Genomic DNA, 20,474 nt, shown 5'->3' with positions numbered 1-20,474 from the left:
GAGACTATTTAACTCACTGATGGTTAATTGGTTTAACCAGTATTTATTTTGAGTTAAGGTTCAAAAACACAGATAATAACAAGTAGACAAATAATCACAAAGTAGTTATGGTAGTCAATATTTTAAGTAATTATGGTAGTCAATATTTGTAAGTTTAAGATATCAAGAATTAGTTCTACTAGCACTATAAATTTAACTGTTTATTTACCGGATTGAGAAGTAGGCATATTATTATAAGTCTCTCTTCTGTATAGCATTAGAACAAATGGCATGATGTGTTAACATGTTGTCATTTTTGATTCATTATTCACACTTAATATAAAGAATAAACAGGCATTGATAATTGTTTCAGAAGATGGCATTATCAAAATGCAAAAATGATTTAAATTACATGTATTTCTAAATGCATAAAAATAAACAAAAGTTTGACATGTGTAGTACGGAAGATAGAACAGGAGTGAAGGAATAGGACGGAAAGATAGATGAAAGGGAAATATAAGTAACTTAGCATAGTCAGGGATGGTGAGTATGTTCGATGTTGAAATAAGTTTGTATAACGTTTGGTGTTAGGAGTAAATGTTTATACTTGGTAGACGATATGCTTGTTGATAATTGAGGTGCAAGATGTGTCTTCAAACAATATAAGTTGTATAGTAATAGGGTTAAGGGGACTGATATTTTCAAACACGACCTTTATGTGGTTTATATATAATGGACCTGTTAAAAAGGTGTTAAGTGTCTTCTATTGCTCCAAATGTACACAGGGGACTTTCTACGATATTCTAAGGAGGAGATGTTCATTTACATTGCTGCAATGCATTCAAATGTAAGCATGGTGAAAGTTGTTGACGCTAGACCCTTGGTGATACTAAGCATTGTTATTTAACAAAAAGAGTAATGATTGCAGTGATGTAGCTTTTCTCATGGATGACGGAAGCGCAATCCAAAAAGATGTTGTTGATGGTAAAACGATTGCGAGACGTGTTGTGATTTTCAATTCAAGTTCCGTAACCGCGGAGAGGTTTTTTTCTGAGACTATTGGACAAATATACTGAAACTGATGAAGTCATTTAACAAGAAAGATAGGATGTAGTCATGCAAAAATGCATTTTGTACAAGAGACACAATATACATGTATATGTTTTACGTCTAGATTTGAGTTGCTTAAATTTCCATAATTTACGTAGTGCATTAATGCGTTTCCATACGTTCTCTTATAGAACATGTTTCACTTCAGGCGAACAGTAATATCGTAGATATATATAACGCTGGCAAGAAGTGCGCAAAAATACTTTCTCCTTGATATTAAATATGCATTACGATCATGTTTTTCTTAACTGATGGATGAGCATGTTTTGTTGAGTGTTTTTGCAAACAAAAGTGACAGATAGGGCAACTTTACAAGAATAGGATTAATCAGGAACATTAAGTTGACAAACTCTCTATGCATCTTTCAAATTTCATGGAATTTGATAACTTTAAATGATCAAGTTATTTAAGTAAATGTCCTTTAACTGGCACATAGTTCTACCATTTCTTTTTGATCACATCATAATCAGCTTGCTGATCATGTTCATCTACGTTCCTGCGAAGGGTTAGAGCACGGGAAGTATCATATCCACTATCGCCATCTGTTTCTGACTTTCCATAAACGTTATCTGTGCCAGAGCTCTTCGATTCATGTTTGTTCAAATGGTTATATGTATCACTGTCATCTCCGATATTATCATTACGTTTACCGTCGATCAGGTTATTCGAAATATCGTATTCATTTTCAGTTTGTCTGTCCGACGTTGGCGGTCTTCCATTAATATGATCGTACTCATTAGTTTGATTTAAAGTGACTTTGTTATAACTATTATTTGGCTTCACCAATCCAGCCTTGACAGAGCTCTTTTTGTCATCAGTTGTGTCGTAATTGTTATCAGTATCTTTTTGTGACTCATCGGTCAAATCATAATGGTCAACATCGGTCGTATCTGGCTCTGCATAGTAATCAGTATCCTCTTTGGTTTCTTCATCAAACGTTTTTTCAAGCACAAAATAAGAATGATTTGTGTCTGTTAAGTCATCCATTGTGTTTGTAGTAGATTCAAATATCGGTGTTGATATGTATGCTATATCGGTGGCTGTGTCTTCGGTATGGCTGCTTTTTTCATCATTTTGTTTGTTGCACTTTGTTAAAAGTCCCCTGTAAAGTTAAACAAACGTAGCATTTATTTATCATTTTGGCTAGTATGTAATGTATATCGGATACATTTATGAGCAATACTATGGACCCTTGCATGACCTCTGAAGACTTTAAGTCTCTTTTTGAGCTATGACGCAGGTTAACGACGAAACCAGAGATACTTAAAGCACTGCTTTTTCTTCGAAAATCAATCGAGCGAAAGACCTTGTGTTGTATATCATTGTAATCTTAGAAATACACGTGCAATCAAATTCACCATTTAAGGTCATTGCGTCATGTTTTTAAAGTGTTTATTCAATTAAAACTGTGCTACAGCTAAGAGAAATATTTTAACGTTCTATCAAGTGCAACATTTAGAAAAGTGCAAGGGGTGTGGACCTTTTAAACATATTTGCAACACGATAAGGACATGCCGCTTAAACTGAAATTTGCCTTGAAGAGAAGTTTAAACCTGTTATCCTTAGTTTTATTGAAACAACATTTCAAACGTTCGCGTAATAAATGATTTGGACAATTATTTATGAAATATATTAATCAGACCTACCTTCTTTTCATGAAAATCAGTACACTGATCGTAATAATGATAAGCAGTACCAGAAAAACGGACACACCAGCAGTAACACCTGCCGTTGAACCTGTGGAATATATAAAAACAACACGATAGTTTTTATATAGGCACACTCATTTGTGTTTCCATGTGTGTGAGTTTAATCGTGCGCAATTAATATTTGATAACACATTTCACATATTATCTTTGTTATTGCTCTGTTTGTTTCTTTCTTGTTGTGTTTATGGAAAATATACAAGTTCTATTCGATCATGTTTTACGATGCGTACAAAGAGCTAGATTTGCGACCAGCTAAATAAACATTTGATTCATACCAAACTACGACGGGTGTTTGATATGGTATGCTATTAAACTCAGAAAGTACGGACTGTTCATAAATCAAGCATATCTGTTACTCAATATGTTGGTTGTATCTAATCGAAATATTTTCGCAAAGTATAAGTTGTTATATATCATTATTATACAAAGTCGTGAACTCAGATTTTGATATAACAAACATGCACTGGAAATCACCAAATTCAATTGCTTTGCATACGCGTTAAAACGTTAAAGATAGAAAATCTTAAAAAGTTAAAACTTTTCACACAGGTTGGAAGTCTGTCACAGAAGGGTATTTTGCGCCCCATATTCAATTGTGTTGTCATTTTTTCTCGGAGGACAATTGTCCGAGACGATTGAACGTACCCATGTAAAGCAGACATATATGGATTGCCTCTCCGTGCTTAACACATTTCTTGATTTCACGACGTTTTTTGTTGTAGATATATTTAAGTACACACTTTACCATTTTTTTTTATTTCAAAAGTGTCTACAACCTTTACATTTTGAAACTTCAAAATTAAAAAAAAATATGATTCATTAGAATTTGTTGCATTAAAATTACTTTTTTAAGTATGACTACATCAATCACTTTTCTATAGCAATTTAAATTATCATATATAAATTCTAAGTGTCCAATAAACTCTCAATGTACCATGATTTATAGTTAATTAGCTTTCTCGGCTGTATCGAGAAAACCGCTTAATTTTGTCTCAACTAGGTGAACACCTTTATATAAAATAATGACATTAAATATAGTGATTCACTTCAGGAATCGACTGTAAATATTCATTGGAACATAATTAAATCTTGGAATATTGTGTCATATTAGTTTTCAAATGTTTTGCTTTAAAATAATAGTTGACTTTTATATGTTTCCAACTGAAATGAAACTGTAAAAAGTGCTCCATGAATATGGTTAACTATAAATATACCTCCTTCGTCCTTGTCTAAGGACGCTGCTGTTCCTTCAGGTACCTGATGCGATATTGGCGTTGTAGATGCATTCAATACTGGTGTTTGTGTCGAATGTGTATATGTTGTTTTGTCATCCCGGGTTGACGTCACGCTTGATGCAGGACCTGTTGTGGTATATGGGGTACACGTCTCTGAGAAATCAAAACTATGCGCAAATTCCCAATTATTTACGAAATATTTTTTCGGCTTTGGGCTGTATGAAAAATATAGTTGTGTGAGTAACCACAATTGAGAAATATTACCAATCGGTAATACTGCTCGATTGAGTTATTTCTGATTTTAATCTTTATGATAAACATGAAGTTAATACAACAAAACAAAAAACAACAAAAACACGATGTAACGATAAATTGACTAATAAGCCATTACAAGGTCACTCCTTTACGATACGCTTGAAGTGACATTGGAATGGAAAAACATCAGATAACAAATAGTGGTTTATTGTTTGTTTTGAAAATAATATTTTCAACTGTAAGTTATTATAGTATACAATAACACCAAAGCAATTCTTGTTATTCACTCGGTCATTGTGTTTTATCAATGTCCATAAAATGGAGTTTTTATCCCAAAGAATAATAATTATTTAAGCAAGTTTTCCAGACATTTAACGTTTGTGAAAAGAAAAGATATATTCAGGAAAAAACAACAACAGAGGTTCAACTATTCGGATAAAACTTGTTGTTTTTATTGCATTGTTGTAAAAACCGAATTTAGAATCTCTACGATATTTCCAAGCTTGTTAGTGCAGAAATATTCCAGAAAAAAATCTAGATAGTTGCAACTTAAAATAATTAAATCTTGCATTTAATTGTTCGGATATTTGATTGAAATAATTGTTTAGGGCCGAAATTATGATTTTCTTATGATCCCCCTTTGATGTTTGATTTTTTGGTTCAATGCAATTGTAATCAAACATTCAAATGCTTTATGATTCCAAAAAGTCAACTTTATTTAAAACATCAAAATCCAAAAGACGAATGGGTACATAAACAAGGACGATATGAATCAGTTACTGGAGATACATTTATTTGTAAAATTCATTTAGTATTTGATCACATGCTTCACATTGTTTAGTTTTAAATACGTCCTTTACAATTGTTTGTTTTACGCTTTATATTGTATCAAAAAAGATGTTGGGTACCTAATGTGTCTAAACTCTATACTGTGTAACAACTGAAAGTAATAACCTGTTGTCGTGGTTGATTCCGAATAAGATGATTGTGTATCTCCTGTCGTTATCGTGGGTCCTGTCGATGTGGTGCCATCTGAACAATATAAAACAAAACATAAACGTTCAATCATATCTGCGTAAAAACTTGGCGTGGACCTGTGGTTTCTATTTTAGTGTTACTACTTTTTGTAATAACAGATACGATTTTAAAATGTATATCATAGTGTTTCTAGTATGCAACTGTCTCAAACTTCCATAAGCAACGGCTACTAGTGATACATCCTAGACAAAATACAACCATGAAGGATTTCGTCGGAAACATGATAAGTTAATTGAATGAGTTAAGATGATATCAATTCAATTTAATCTGTATTGTCAACTGAATGTGAAACTTCGTCGAAAGCATAAGTAGTATTTTTAATATAAACATAATGTGTTAATACTCTGTTCAATTTAGAATTGAGCATTATTCAACACGATATAAACCATGATATAGTTTAATAATATTTTATCGTTCTTTTCTGTAAACAGTATAAATTACATACAATTTACACATACACTTACAATTAAATAAAAAAGAAAGACGAAATGGGTTGAGCTACAAGTTATTACAACTTAAGTTTCAGCCCTTCCCAGGCGTCAATATAACGTCGATGTAATCTAAATCTATGATTAAAGGTAACTAGAAAACGGAGAAAACGTTTAGTTATTGAATTCAGGAAAAAAAGAGAATTGGTTGCCACCAAAAGAGAAAAAAACACATCGTAATAACATCCAAGACCATTTATTTCGTGCTTGAGGGTAATATCAACAGACATGTTTGGTCAATTTTATATATACCAAACACACACTGGAAATCACCAAATTCAATAAGTTTTCATACGCGCTAAAGAGTTAAGATAGAACGTTTTCAAACGTCAATACATCTAAAATGTCACACAGGTCGATGGTCTTTCAGAAGGATATATTGCGCCCCATATTCAATGAAGTTGTTAATTTTTGTCGGAGGACGATTTTCCGAGACGTTTGAACGAACCAATGCAAAGCAGACATATATCTCTCTGCTAGACACATTGCTTGGTATTTTCACGCCTTTTTTGTTGTAAATATATTTAAGTACACACTTTACCATTGCTTTAAAAGCATTTTTCTTTACCCCAAAAGTGTCTACTACCATTACATTCGTAACTTCAAAATTAGAAAAAAAGGATTCATTAGAATGTGTTACATAATAATCATTTTATCAAGTATGCCACTATCAATCATTTTTTTTATAACAATTTGAATAATCAATTGTATATTCTAAATGTTACCATTAACAATTTGCATGCATTTTACATTGCATAGTATGACATAACATAATTCAAATTTACAACCATGATATAAGAATGCAGTTAAGATATGTACCAATAATAATTAAAATACTATGAATGTAATAAACAATCTCAACCAAAAACGACTGGAAAAATAACAAAATAAATAAATTTTAAAACATGCATGTTCATAAAATATAACTGTTCATTTCGATACATTGTTTTATTTTTTGTACAAAAACATAAAATCTTAAAAGTGTAGTTACAAAAACTAATTTCTTACAATTGCCCAATTACTTTTAAATTTATCTGAGATAATTCTCTTTTGATAAATGTTCCATGCTAACTAAAACCAATTACTGTTGGACACAGAAAAATAAATTTCTCATATTCTGATAAAAGTTTATCAAATCTCAAGGTGTGCATTAATCTCTCAATTTATCATAAATTATAGATAATCAGGTTTCTCAGCCGTATAAAAAAACACAAGATATTGTTCCAACAAGTGAAGACCTTTATATAAAAGATTGGCATAACATATAGTTATTCACTTCAGGAATCGCCTTTAAACATTCATCGGAACATACTTAAATCTTGGAATATTGTGCCATATTAGTTTTAAAATGTTTTGCTTTTAAATGATTGTTGCTGTTTAAAGAAGCAAGTGTTGAATATAATTAACGTTTCTCAAAAGTAAATAGAGCCAACTTCAGGGGAAAACAGAGGTTCTATTATTCGGATCATACTTGAAGTTTTCATTGTATTGTTGTACAAAATCGAATTTAGAATCTCTACTGGACTGGAGATACATTTATTTGAAAAAAAAATCATATGATATTTGATCACATGTTTTACCTTGTTTCGGTTTAAATACATCCTTTACAATTGTTTGTAGTGAGCTTGATTTTGTATCAAAACGTTTTGTAGATGTTGGGTACTTAATGTGTTTAAACTTAAAAAACTGTATAAATCTTTTAGTTCCTATCCGCAAAAAACTTGGCGTGGACCTATATGCCTTTGGCCAAGATCTTGCTAAAAATGTTAAGCTACTGGGCTTGTTCTTGTGGTTTTTATGAGAGTGTTACTACTTTTTGTAATAACAGATGAGATTAGAAAGGATGTTTTTATAATGCACAACATAGTGTTTCTAGTATGTAACTCTCTCAAACTTCCATAAGTAACTGCTACTAGTAATACATCCTAGACAGTCAATTGAATGAGTACAGGTGATATTAAAGTCATAGTTTAACCTGTTTTGTTGACTGAAAGGGAAACCTCGTCGAAAGTAAAAGTAGTAGTTATAATATTATCATAATGTGTTAAAAGTCTGTTCAATCAATTTGAGCCTTCTTCTACATGATCCAAACTATGATATAAAACCATAGAAGTAAACTTCTTTGGAAAAAAGTGAAAGGTGATAACAAGAAACTTGAACATCAAAATATGAACAAAATTGTTGGTACAATATTACCAAAAGCAATTAAGTAAGGCGCACAGTATAGGTTGATGTCCATTTTTTAAAAATACATTATCATGTTTAAACCATTTGACTTTAATGACCAAAACAAAAACAAAACATATGATATAGGTACAGATAAAACAAAGTACTTGCAATATTTCGGCGCTTTTGTCACTGGGGAAGTTGCGGCATCGAAGCCATCACTTATTTTTTAATGAAAGCTAAAATGTTTTATCTGTACCTAAATCATATTTTTTTATCATTAAAGTGAAATGAGTTTAACATAACAATGCATGGCAATTTAAACAAAACAAAACAACATGAACTTATATTTTGGGCCTTTATAAGATCTTTTTCTACGTAGAGTATCATCTGGTTTTCCATTACGCACATTATAAAGCATAAACGCACAACTCAGCGCAGATTGATTGAGTTTGATTCTCAGTCTTTGAAACTGTTCTTTGCTAAAAAGCAAACAGGAAATGAACTCGTTCTTATCTAAACTTATTTAACCATACACCGTTAAAACAATGTAAGACGCTTTCTTTCTGTCACGATAGGTGCGGTACCTTTTTACAAACATTTAAAGTCTGAACTACAAGTTGAAATAAAAACATGACATTGTTAGATAAAATATGCACTTCTTGCACAAATCATATAAATTTTGTAAAATCACTAATATTTAAATGACAAACCATTTCTTCGTACATAAGAAAAGTTTAGATGAAATTTTGTAAGATAAGGTAATCAGTTGCATTGTCTTACACATTTTTACCGTACATGTCTATTGAAGGTATTTGAAGGCACTTTGAGAATTGAACATCTAAATCAACGGAAGTGAAATTATCTGTTTTAAGTAGATGCAGTATATACACCTTAACTTATTTACATATATAACTAATTTTTACTCGATTTTTGAAACAGAAAGGACTGGTTTTGCATTCTACCAATTTACAATTTAGCATCGTTTGTTGGGTTTGGTGGTTTTGCTAACGTTGGTTTGATTACCACACCAGGAGTGCATTTAATGGAAGGGTATTGAAGCAAACATTACATCTTGCGTTCTGACTTCTAGACTACATTTTGTTTTCTGACATTTACATCTTGCTTTTTGACTTGTTCATCTTGCCTTAGTGCATTCTTAATTCGTTATCTAAGCAAAAGTATATTATGAAAAGTTATATTGGTCATCCTGCTTCCATTCAGTTTATTTTCAAAGTTAATTCCTTAGAGTAGATAATCTGTTTAAAATCATGAAGAAACATTTTGGCTAACAAATACAAAAAAGAGTCACAACGCTACAAGATAACAAATATTACAAAACCATAATAATATTGCTATTGATAAACATTTTGGGGTAACCGCCTTTACAAGGTCAGTAAAAACAAAGAAAGCGCTCACTGGGGCCTTGCTATTCATGTTGGGATGACCGCTTTGGCATGGTCAGTTAAAGAAAGTAAGCTCTTACTGGGGCGTTGATATTCATGTCGGGATGACCGCTTAATCTCGGTCAGAGAAAACATAGTAAGATAAGATAACAAACAATACACAAATATAATAATATTGCCATTTATAAACATTTTGTGGTAACCGCTATTGCACGGTCAGTAAAAACAAAGAAAGAACTCACCGAGGGCTTTGATATACATGTTTGGGTCACTGTCTTGGCACAGTCAGTAAAAACAAAGTGAGACCTTACTGGGGCGTTGATATATATGTTGGGGTTACCGCCTCGGCACGGTCAGTAAAAACAAAGAAAGAACTCACTGGGTGCTTTGATATACATGTTGGGGGTAACCGCCCTGGCACGGTCAGTGAAAACACAGAAATAAATCAATGGGGTCTTTGATATACGTGTTGGGGTTACCGCTTTGGAACGATCAGTAAAAACAAAGAAAGAACTCACTGGGTGCTTTGATAAACATGTTGGGGGTAACCGCCCTGGCACGGTCAGTGAGAACACAGAAAGAAATCAATGGGGGCTTTGATATACATGTTGGGGTTACAGCTTTGGCACGATCAGTAAAAACAAAGTGAGACCTCATTGGGGCGTTGAAATACATGTTGGGGTTACCGCCGCGGCACGGTCAGTGAAAAAAATTGAGACCTCACAGGGGCGCTGATATACATGTTGGGGTAACCGCCTTTGCACCGTCAGTAAAAACAAAGTGAGGCAAAATTTGGGCGTTGATACAAGCTGGGGTTACCGCCTTGGCACCGTCAGTGAAAACAAAGAAATAACTCACTGGGGGCTTTGATATACATGTTGGGGTTACAGCTTTGGCACGATCAGTAAAAACAAAGTGAGACCTCATTGGGGCGTTGAAATTAATGTTGGGGTTACCGCCGCGGCACGGTCAGTGAAAAAAATTGAGACCTCACAGGGACGCTGATATACATGTTGGGGTAACCGCCTTTGCACCGTCAGTAAAAACAAAGTGGGGCAAAATTTGGGCGTTGATACAAGCTGAGGTTACCGCCTTGGCACCGTCAGTGAAAACAAAGAAATAACTCACTGGGGGCTTTGATATACATGTTGGGGTTACAGCCTTGACACGGTCAGTGAAAACAAAGAAAGAACCCACTGGGGGCTTTGATATACATGTTTGGGTAACCGCCTTGGCACGGTCAGTGAAAACAAAGTGAGATCTCATTGGGCGTTGATTTATATTCTGGTATACCGCCTTGGCACGATCAGTGAAAACAAATTGAGATCTCACATGGGCGCTGATATACATGTTGGGGTAACCACCTTGGCACGGTTAGTGAAAACAAAGTGAGACCTCACAGGGGCGCTGACATACATGTTGGGGTAACCGCCTTGGCACGGTCAGTGAAAACAAAGTGAGACCTTATTGGGGCGTTGATATTTATGTTGGGGTAACCGCCTTTGCACCGTCAGTAAAAACAAAGTGAGGCAAAATTTGGGCGTTGATACAAGCTGAGGTTACCGCCTTGGCACCGTCAGTGAAAACAAAGAAATAACTCACTGGGGGCTTTTATATAATGTTGGGTTACCGCCTTGGCACGGTCAGTGAAAACAAAGTGAGACCTTATTGGGGCGTTGACATATATGTAAGGGTAACCGCCTTGGTACAGTCAGCGAAAACAAAGTAAGACCTCACTGAGGCGTTGATATAATGTTGGGGTGACAGCCCTGTCAGGGAAAGTAAAAACAAAGCAAGATCTCACTTCGGCGTTGATATAAATGTTGGGATGACCGCCTTGTCACAATCAGAGAAAACAAAGTAAGATCTCGATGGGGGCGTTGATATACATGTTGGGTTAACCGTCTTGGCACAGTCTGCGGAGACAAAGTAAGATCTCGATGGTGGCGTAGATATACATGTTGGGATAACCGCATTGGCACGGTCAGTAAACAAAGAAATATCTCAGTATTTACAAATTATTTTAATTCACAATTTCTATTTACCTCCTGCGCACAAGCTGTTTTTCTTTTCTCTCGAGCCACCTTCAAAGCTGACGACAAAAGCTTGGTTTATCTTCTCCACATATGCATACGTCAAAGGTGGATCGGTGCTATAATCTGTAAGTAATAGATCTGTAAATTTTATTCGATGTTTGATCCAAACTATTATAGACTTCCTTAAGTTTGCACATATACTTCTTCATTTCAAACACTTTTTTAAACTACGTTGATTTATTCAAAATATCAGCGGAACAAATCATACATTTGTATGTTCTTTCTGAAAGTTGCATTATACCAAACATGTTCTCTCTCCTTCAATAAATACATGATATACGGGCTATGTTACATATATCACAGACTTCCTCAATTTTGCACACATACTTCATTCTAACAGTATTTTTTTTCTTAATATGTTCATATGTTTAGAATATCTGCAAAACCGAGTCATACGTTCCTACATCATTTCCAACAAATCCATACATACCAGAAATACTATCTCCTCCTTCTGCGCATTTAAAACAAATACTATTTCAAATATTGATATTCGATATAAAAAATACCAGAACAATGGCGTGACAAACGTTCCAATATCTAATGTCAAATACATTTGTTTAATAATAAAACAATAAACGAACTTAAGTACGACATTATGAGTTCTATAATTGTAATATATTTATTCAATAACAATATTTATTGACTGAACAACCAATTGTTCAATACAAAAAATAATGATGAACTTAAAGAAATCTATCTATTCATAAAGATATATTGATAAAGTTAAAAATTATATCGCATGTGATTAAAATAAATACATTGGGTTTAATTTGCATCCTCTTATAATTTCAGTTTAAATTGGTCAAGGCAAAACAGTATGGCAGGAACCTATTGCTTTCTCCACCAGGGAACACAAGATTCAGTATTCAAATTAAGAAATAATAAAAGAGAAGATACTACGATCTAATTACAAATATACTTGTATACATTTATTGAAATCAATAATGAAATTTCTTGTTACAATAAACCCGATTACCAATAGTTTTGTTTTACCTTACAATTTATAGATCAACTGAATAAAAACATACTGCACCAAACTAATTATTTTTACCCCACAAATATGTGAACAAGTATTTTTTAAGATCTACTGTAGTCCTTTAATACTTTTATTGACTAAATATATTGCAATTATTGAACAAATAATTTTTGTTTTAGTTCGCACGTAGCTATTATTGAATAGATATATTTGACATAGAATATTGCAGCGTTTGCCATGGTAAACATAACTGTTCGTCTTGCTGTTTGTCCAATATATATGCAAAAAGCTACAGAAACATGCTCAGTAGCAAAAAGTTTAAACATAAACCCGGTTTAGTGGCAATGGGCAACGCCAAAGACATAGAACACAAATTCACAAACAAGAAACATAGAACAGCACACAACTCTAGAAAACAGCAATATATATATATATATATATATATATATATATATATATATATATATATATATATATATATATATATATATATATATATATATATATATATATATATATATATATATGTATATATATATATATATATATATATATATATATATATATATATATATATATATATATATATATAATTGGTATGTTTATCAAGAATTGTTAGGTACCGCCTTGGAACGGTCAGTAAAATTAACTGGGGGTTTAAACCAGTTTATGTGCACAAACCTCACTCTTATCCCAACAATTTTTGATAAAGATAAAACGCAAAAGATAAATCTTATCTTCACATTCCAATCTATATATAATTAAAATTTCATGATTCATCCTATCCTTTATAATTCTACTAGTACTGCACAAGTTATAATGCACTAACAAAGGTAGGTAAAAACGAACGTAATAATTTCCACCAGTAAACTATTCTTGCACTCTCAGACCTAAATGATAAGTAACGGGGCTAGTATGTGACCCGATAGGGACATACGGGGCAAAGAAAACCATATCGAATATGGTTTAATGCGCCCGTATATCCCATATCGGGTCACATAGTAGCCCCGTGACGTATACATATCAATTACATTACTCAGGACGACAACGCTTTATGGAGTGTTTTATTTATTGATCGGAATCGGAAAATAGACGCCATTTTGGTACGGTATGAAAATTAGTGACCCAATATGGAAAATATGGGGTCATCACGTGACCCAGTTCTGGACCAATGGTGTTTCGTTATTCATGTTGGGGGCGTGATATATTTATATATATATATTTCAAATTCATTTTAAGCAATATTTGGAGCGAAAGGCAGACAGATAACTACGCAACAAAGGTGTTACAAATTAGAGATATGTATATCATTGGAATAACAGTCCAAGCGTTTTATACTTTCTGACATGAAACGTCATCTATAAATCTTCCAAGTTTCATTTTAAAAGAGCCTACATTCAAACTTTCGCTGCAGGGCTTGTTTTTGTAGTCGATTCTGTTTTATACAACTAACATTGTATGTATTTTATATTCTTCGGATATAGTTTGCTTATAAAAGCGGTGCTATAAGCAAAATGTCCAATTATTATCATTATTATTTCCCTTACGAGCCAAGTTATCAAGAAGCAATTCATGCAGAACGAAATCGTCAATTTCTGAAAACAAATCGTGGTCTCTTTGAGTATAAAATCCTGAATCGTGAACGATAAATCAGTTAAAAGGAAGTCCCCAATGGAAGGTAAAATGCCACTATTTTGTTACATATTGTTTCATTATAATTGTTAACAGGTGTCATTAAGAACATTTGGAAGTGACACTGCTGTTTCGTTTTAATTCCCGCCTAGAGTGTATGTTTCCCTAAAAACTGCCTTTGCGGAGCCGTTGGCAATGTATCCGCATTGTTGTCATGGTGCTCTGGCTGCAAAAACTTGCACTTGATTTATTCTAAGTTGTTCAGGCATATACAAAGATTTACTAAGAACGTAAAATATTTTAAAGGTTAGCAGGCCACGATTTTTTCAATCAAAATGTTGATATGTGTAAACCAATAAAGAAACGTTATCCATTATTAAATGGAGTACATTTAATCCCTGTTGAAAAAAAACCCACGGCTTTAAATTGTACAGTTTTTATTCTAAACAAACAATAATTTACATTATGTGTTTAAAAGAAAAGTTTTGTTTAATGTTTTGCTTTCAAATGAGCGTTTTCTTAAAAGCAGTTGTACGTAACATTTGTTTAAAAAAAACGTTGGTGAACAATATGCATACCGTTGGTTGGCCTGCAACGAAAATATACACAAAATCTAAACCATGTTAGTTGTTTATCTAAAGTAAATAGCTGCATCCGTCAACACGTTAAAACCGTGGTTATCTTATGGAAACATTTGATGGTAAACTCAGATAGAATGATGTACATACCAAGCATATTGCTCTTAGATATTATAGATTCTTTTTTAATTATTCCTGTCCAATGGTTCTGCTTGTCCTCGTTGGTAAATTTAACATTTTTGATACTTTGTATCGATGCAGGGAATTTTCCTCCATCGACGCAGCTTTCAACGGCCTTGGCCCAAACTTCATTACTTGTATTGTGTATTTCTGCCATCGGTTTACAATCTATAACAGAATAGAACATGCATCATGGTAAAAACAAATCTTACTAAAGCATGGAAATGTTAAAATTCGGTCATACGCACCTACCTGTAGAACTGTTACATGTAATAGGTGTATTCTACTACTACTACTACTACTACTACTACTACTACTACTACTACTACTACTACTACTACTACTACTACTACTACTTCTACTGCTGCTGCTACTACTACTACTACTACTACTACTACTACTATTACTACTACTACTGCTACTACTACTACTACTACTACTACTACTACTACTACTACTACTACTACTACTACTACTACTACTACTACTACTACTACTACTACTACTACTACTACTACTACTACTACTACTACTACTACTGTACTGCTACTGATATTGCTGCTGCTACTACTAGTACTACTACCGTAATATTACTACTACTACTACAACTGCTACTACTACTACTACTACTACTACTACTACTACTACTACTACTACTACTACTACTACTACTACTACTACTACTACTACTACTACTACTACTACTACTACTACTACTACTACTACTACTACTACAACTAATACTCTTACTACGGTAACAGTTTTTTCGAATCCTTTTCATCGTTAAGTTAATGCAAGCTCCGATTAGGCTTATATGTTTCATTTTGCAAACATTCCAATAACTCTTGTAAGCTCCAGTGAATCGATTCTAATCGGTTATCATTAGTGATGAAACGATAATCGAGTACAATCGATAAATTGTCGCTGACAATGCAATGTCGGCGACAATCGATAGTGGTTGTCCAAAATCGATGTCGCTAATGTTACTTCCGGTAAATAAGTATTTTTTGTTATGCGGTAAATATTAATATTTATTTCCGGTAAATTCTCGTTTAATTCATTTTAACAAGTGGGCTATCTAACACAAATGCGGTGAATGTAAACACTCTTGCTTTAAAACTTACAAACTCTCCCAGAATTACAAATAGTTTTTAATTGTTTATATATTTCATTTAAAACCTCAATAATCTGTCTCTATGGTGTAATAGGTCCGGTCTTACCTGCCAATACCGGGGATTCTGGCTCGATGCGTTTTGTTTTTGAAACCATTTTTTGTTATCAATTGTTATTAACAAATTTACTTTTTTGGTGAAGGTTTTATGAAATTAAGATATTCTAATGAAATCTTCAATAGGACAGGTTTTTGAATGTTAAGCTGGTTAACAAAAAAATAATTTTCTTTTACATGGATAAAATGCTAAAATAACTTACTTGCGGTGTGCATCATTTTGTAATTGATGTGCAATTATTAAGTATGTGTTTTGTTGTTATGTTTTTTTACGTTAAGTTATTAATGACAGAAAAAGGTTATGGATATTTACTGTTGCAAAAAGCATGACTATAGCATCACACGTACTGATTCCATCTTAAACCATTTAAATGATCATGATTATACTATGTACATCTATAAAGAATGTATTCCTAAATGATATTATGAACTTTCGATTATTGTCCGATAGTAAATCGAAATACTTGGTCCGATTCGATTCGATTATCGATAGCAAATGGAGTCCGATTTTCAAACACTAGTTATCATAATATAAATATTATAAAAGCATAACATCAAGGCAAGGTTAAGAATGTACGTACGCACCTTACACAAGCATAGTGATTATTTAAACAGTGGATGCTTGAGGGGTAACTGTTATCTGTGTTTATTAATTAGCCACGTGAACTATATTGAAGTCACAAACGTAAACATTAATATGACTCATTTTTTATGCGGACTGTCGACCTCAGATTATTTAAACATTTCTTATATATCCATGTAAAATTGCACAACACAAATATTGATAAATCAAAAACAAAAGTCAAATTCTAATGCATACATTGGTGATATAAAAACACGATTAAGCATCAGTGACAAAGAATGTAACTGCAAGAACGCCATCGGTAGCGCTGCTAACGGAAAACGGCTATTGCTCTCGAATCAAAGACGGAAGATCACTTAAGAAAGACGGGATACGTACATGTAATAAGTAAACCTCAACATAAGTGGTAAAAACGGCGATAAAAAATCTAACATAGGAATAAAAAAACATTGCGACGGGACACGTAACAACACCGGTGAGATAACATAACAATGCCGACAGGCAATATGCAATTCTTACAGACCAAACAATACATTAAAACTTTTAAAAGTTTCCTTTAACATTTTAACATTTAACTTTTTCTAATTACAAAGTCATGGTTAAAGGAATTCAAATTAAATACTGTTATAACTGTTAAATACTGTTTAACGGTTTTAAACACATACGTATTTATTTTGGTCACAATAATGTTAAAATAAGTCACAAAATAGCTAAACAGTATAAGTTTTGGAAACAAAAGTCTATACAAACGATCACTATTCTGGTTTCTCAAGTGTTTGTTTTCGTATTTGAATGTATGTATCGGTGATGACCGTATCGTCTCATCCTTACCAAAGCAATCGTATTTGTGATGTATCCATTTGTGGCCAATTTATTGTAAATAGATACGTTTTGTTTAAGTATGCTTGGACAAGTGCGAAGTTAAGACACATATACCCTTGGTCCGATGATCGTTTCAAGGCGGTGACCCCAGTATTTATCACTACAAACATTTTAATGGGCGTGTGGTCTTTCTGAGTTGTTTTGTATTTCGTGTGTCTCTCGTTTGTCGTATGTTAGGCATTAACCTTGTGTCTCATTGGGTCTACGTTAATTGATGGATACTGAGCATTATCAACCACAAATCAAGCAGTAATTTCAGTAATTCAATCATATTAAAATACCAATCGGCTGGAAAACGAACTTTTGCAAGTTCATTAAGCATTTAATGTTCTAGATTTACAAAAATGCTAACTTGAAATATATAAATTGTGACTATGCTTAAGGCTGTTATGCCGACAATGGCTTATTATTAAAAATACACAATTATATTACGAATTTGTAGGCTGGATAAAAATGCAACGACATGGGTCTTATAAAATATAAATATTCGAAACTCAAAAAGACATGTTATTATCAACTGAAATTTATACAATATGGTCACTCCCTAATTTCATACCAATGGGCTATGGAAAGGTACACAACTCTAAGACGAATCATCCGTTGCTCACGGAAAGTGATTTTCGCATTCCATAACAACTATTTTTAGCAACATTCAAAACAATCCTTTTCAAACAAGGGAGCTCGTTTGCTCAGCAAATTTCACACCATTGAAAAACAACAACATAAGATGAATGGTTCACTACCCTTAAATGACATTGGTTCTCAAATAGTGCACTAAGTGATCACACAAAATCGTGGGATTAATGCTTTAAGATACCAAAACCGTTTTATGTGTTAAAGTTGCTTGGTTTCTTCTGGCCTTAAAGTGACTTCAATTAACCAAATTGTTAAGTGGGCGCTATAAAATGATCAGGCTACGCAACTTGATTCGTCTTGTTTCATATAAAGTGGCATAACATAGAATTGATATAGTTACCTGAAAAGTTTTTGTTGCTGCATAATAATTTTGGGGTGGTTTTTAAATTGCATGACTCCCAGTAATAATCATTCCCATTTTTGTACTTATAGTAGAACAGTAGGCAGTTTCTTTTATTGTTTTGTGAATGTTCGCTAGGAGGAACTGGAATATAAGGGGTAATGATTAGCCACATACAAAGTAAACCATGTGCAATCTCATTTTAAATGAAATAACAAGTTATAATTATGTAATTGTTAACTATCAAAACATATTCCATTTGTGTCTTTGGAGAAAAAAATCCCTCTTTCAGAATGAATTTAGCTTAATCGGTAAGCTTTTCCGTGCTGATTTCCGAAAGAAAGTGTTTTTAATGTAAGCAAACATTTTATAATCATGTCTGAAGGTACACATAATAAATCAATATTTTTAGTACCGTTTTCAACTGTGTAAAATGAGAATATGTTGGTGCCAGCTGTGTCACCACACGGATATTGATCTGCTTCTTTACATTTTTCTCCGCATGTTTGAGTCCGCGAGGCGTTTTTACTGGCACATATACATCGCAATCCCTGAAATAGTATTCATACATCATTTCTAAGCTACTTTGGCTTTCTGGAAAATGCAAGTTATGCCCCATCAGTTAGTAGCCATTCTTTCTTATATTAGTAACAAAGACTAGTTGAAAACGAAACATTCAAATTTTATGTTTTGACACAGTCAAATTAAAAGCTATTCAAATGTGTAATTTGAGATTTTAAGCATCCGAAATAAACTTTAATTTTAGTTCAATCTTTTACAAGGTTAGACTTTAAAGCTAAATGTAGCATTTCTGTATTACTATTTCACATGAGCTGTTATTAACAGAAAAAGGTATTCAACATTTATATGAAAAACTACATAAACAAGCTCAGAAGCCGAACGTTTTAACATAACCCCCGTTAAATGACACAGGGTAAACGATTTAGAAAAGACTTAAAACACACATTAACAAACCATCACAAACCAGAAACATGGCACAACGGCACAAAACTTCACAAACAACATGTACATATGCCTTGAAAAAGACTAAAGTGAATTAAAGTGAAAAAGCTAAAAATAAAAATGCGGATTGATTCGAAAAGCCAGTTAGCACTGTTATAAAGAGGTTACATTTTCGTCAAATAAACTAGTAAATAAAAGCTTACAAAAATGACATCATATTACAAATACCTTATATGACAAGGAAACAAGTCATGCTGAAAAAATGAAATGTTATCATTTGGAGCGTGTGTACTTCGCCAAACGTTAGTGATTCTCTGACTGTTTGAAAACAAATATCGCGAATAATACCGGTTCCTTAAACGTCTTCAAAAAGGTTTGTTTTCATTTCTATCAGATCCCTTGCATCAGGCTAACACAACATCAGTGTTTTCACATTCGATGCACATACTTGTGTCAAGACATGAAATTTTAGCCACATGTGTCAAAAATATGTTTTACCATAATGTTTGTACAAACTTTCTCCTCAGCTATCGCTCTGACCAACAATGTTTTGAGAAACTTTATATGAAAAAAGAAGTTAAATCGAATATTGTAAGTGCAAACATTTGTTTCTCATGGCTACTCTTTTATTTAAATATCGAACAAGAAATACTGACTATATATTGTTTATGGCCTACTTACTGATACAAGGCAACAAACACTTTGTAATATAAAATGTTGAAGGACCGATATGCCAACTGTTGTTGTTGCTGTTGTTGAATTTTTGTTGCAGAAAATAACATATTTAGTTAGTCCTTTGATAATATTAAATAACATTAATTCTGCCCGGAATTACTCACCGCTGTTGAATTTTTTATACCGAACGTTTGGCATCCAGTTGTACGTCTACATTCGCCAAGAGTTGAAACAATAAATTCGGCTCCAGCATTCAATTGGTTACACCCTTCAAAAGAAAGACATTTGCTTACGGCAGCAAGGTACTGACGAATCGAAA

The 20,474-nt window shown here is 33.1% G+C and overlaps 1 protein-coding gene across 1 annotated transcript; it reads right to left on the bottom strand.

The window, feature by feature from the left end:
* Nucleotides 1-51: 51 nt before the first annotated feature.
* On the bottom strand, nucleotides 52-20,019 carry LOC128219966 (uncharacterized). The gene is made up of 9 exons (XM_052928179.1): nucleotides 19,979-20,019; nucleotides 18,933-19,068; nucleotides 18,518-18,661; nucleotides 14,819-15,016; nucleotides 11,432-11,545; nucleotides 5,243-5,320; nucleotides 4,013-4,159; nucleotides 2,736-2,826; nucleotides 52-2,191 (listed from the first exon to the last, which is right to left on the bottom strand). Exons 1-9 carry the CDS (start codon nucleotides 19,979-19,981, stop codon nucleotides 1,528-1,530), a joined length of 1,575 nt encoding a protein of 524 aa, XP_052784139.1. The 5' UTR covers nucleotides 19,982-20,019; the 3' UTR covers nucleotides 52-1,527.
* Nucleotides 20,020-20,474: the final 455 nt, after the last annotated feature.

This window comes from Mya arenaria, chromosome 15 (assembly GCF_026914265.1).
Source record: "Mya arenaria isolate MELC-2E11 chromosome 15, ASM2691426v1".
Lineage (NCBI taxonomy): Eukaryota > Metazoa > Mollusca > Bivalvia > Myida > Myidae > Mya > Mya arenaria.
This window is presented reverse-complemented; position numbering and strand designations above follow the sequence as displayed.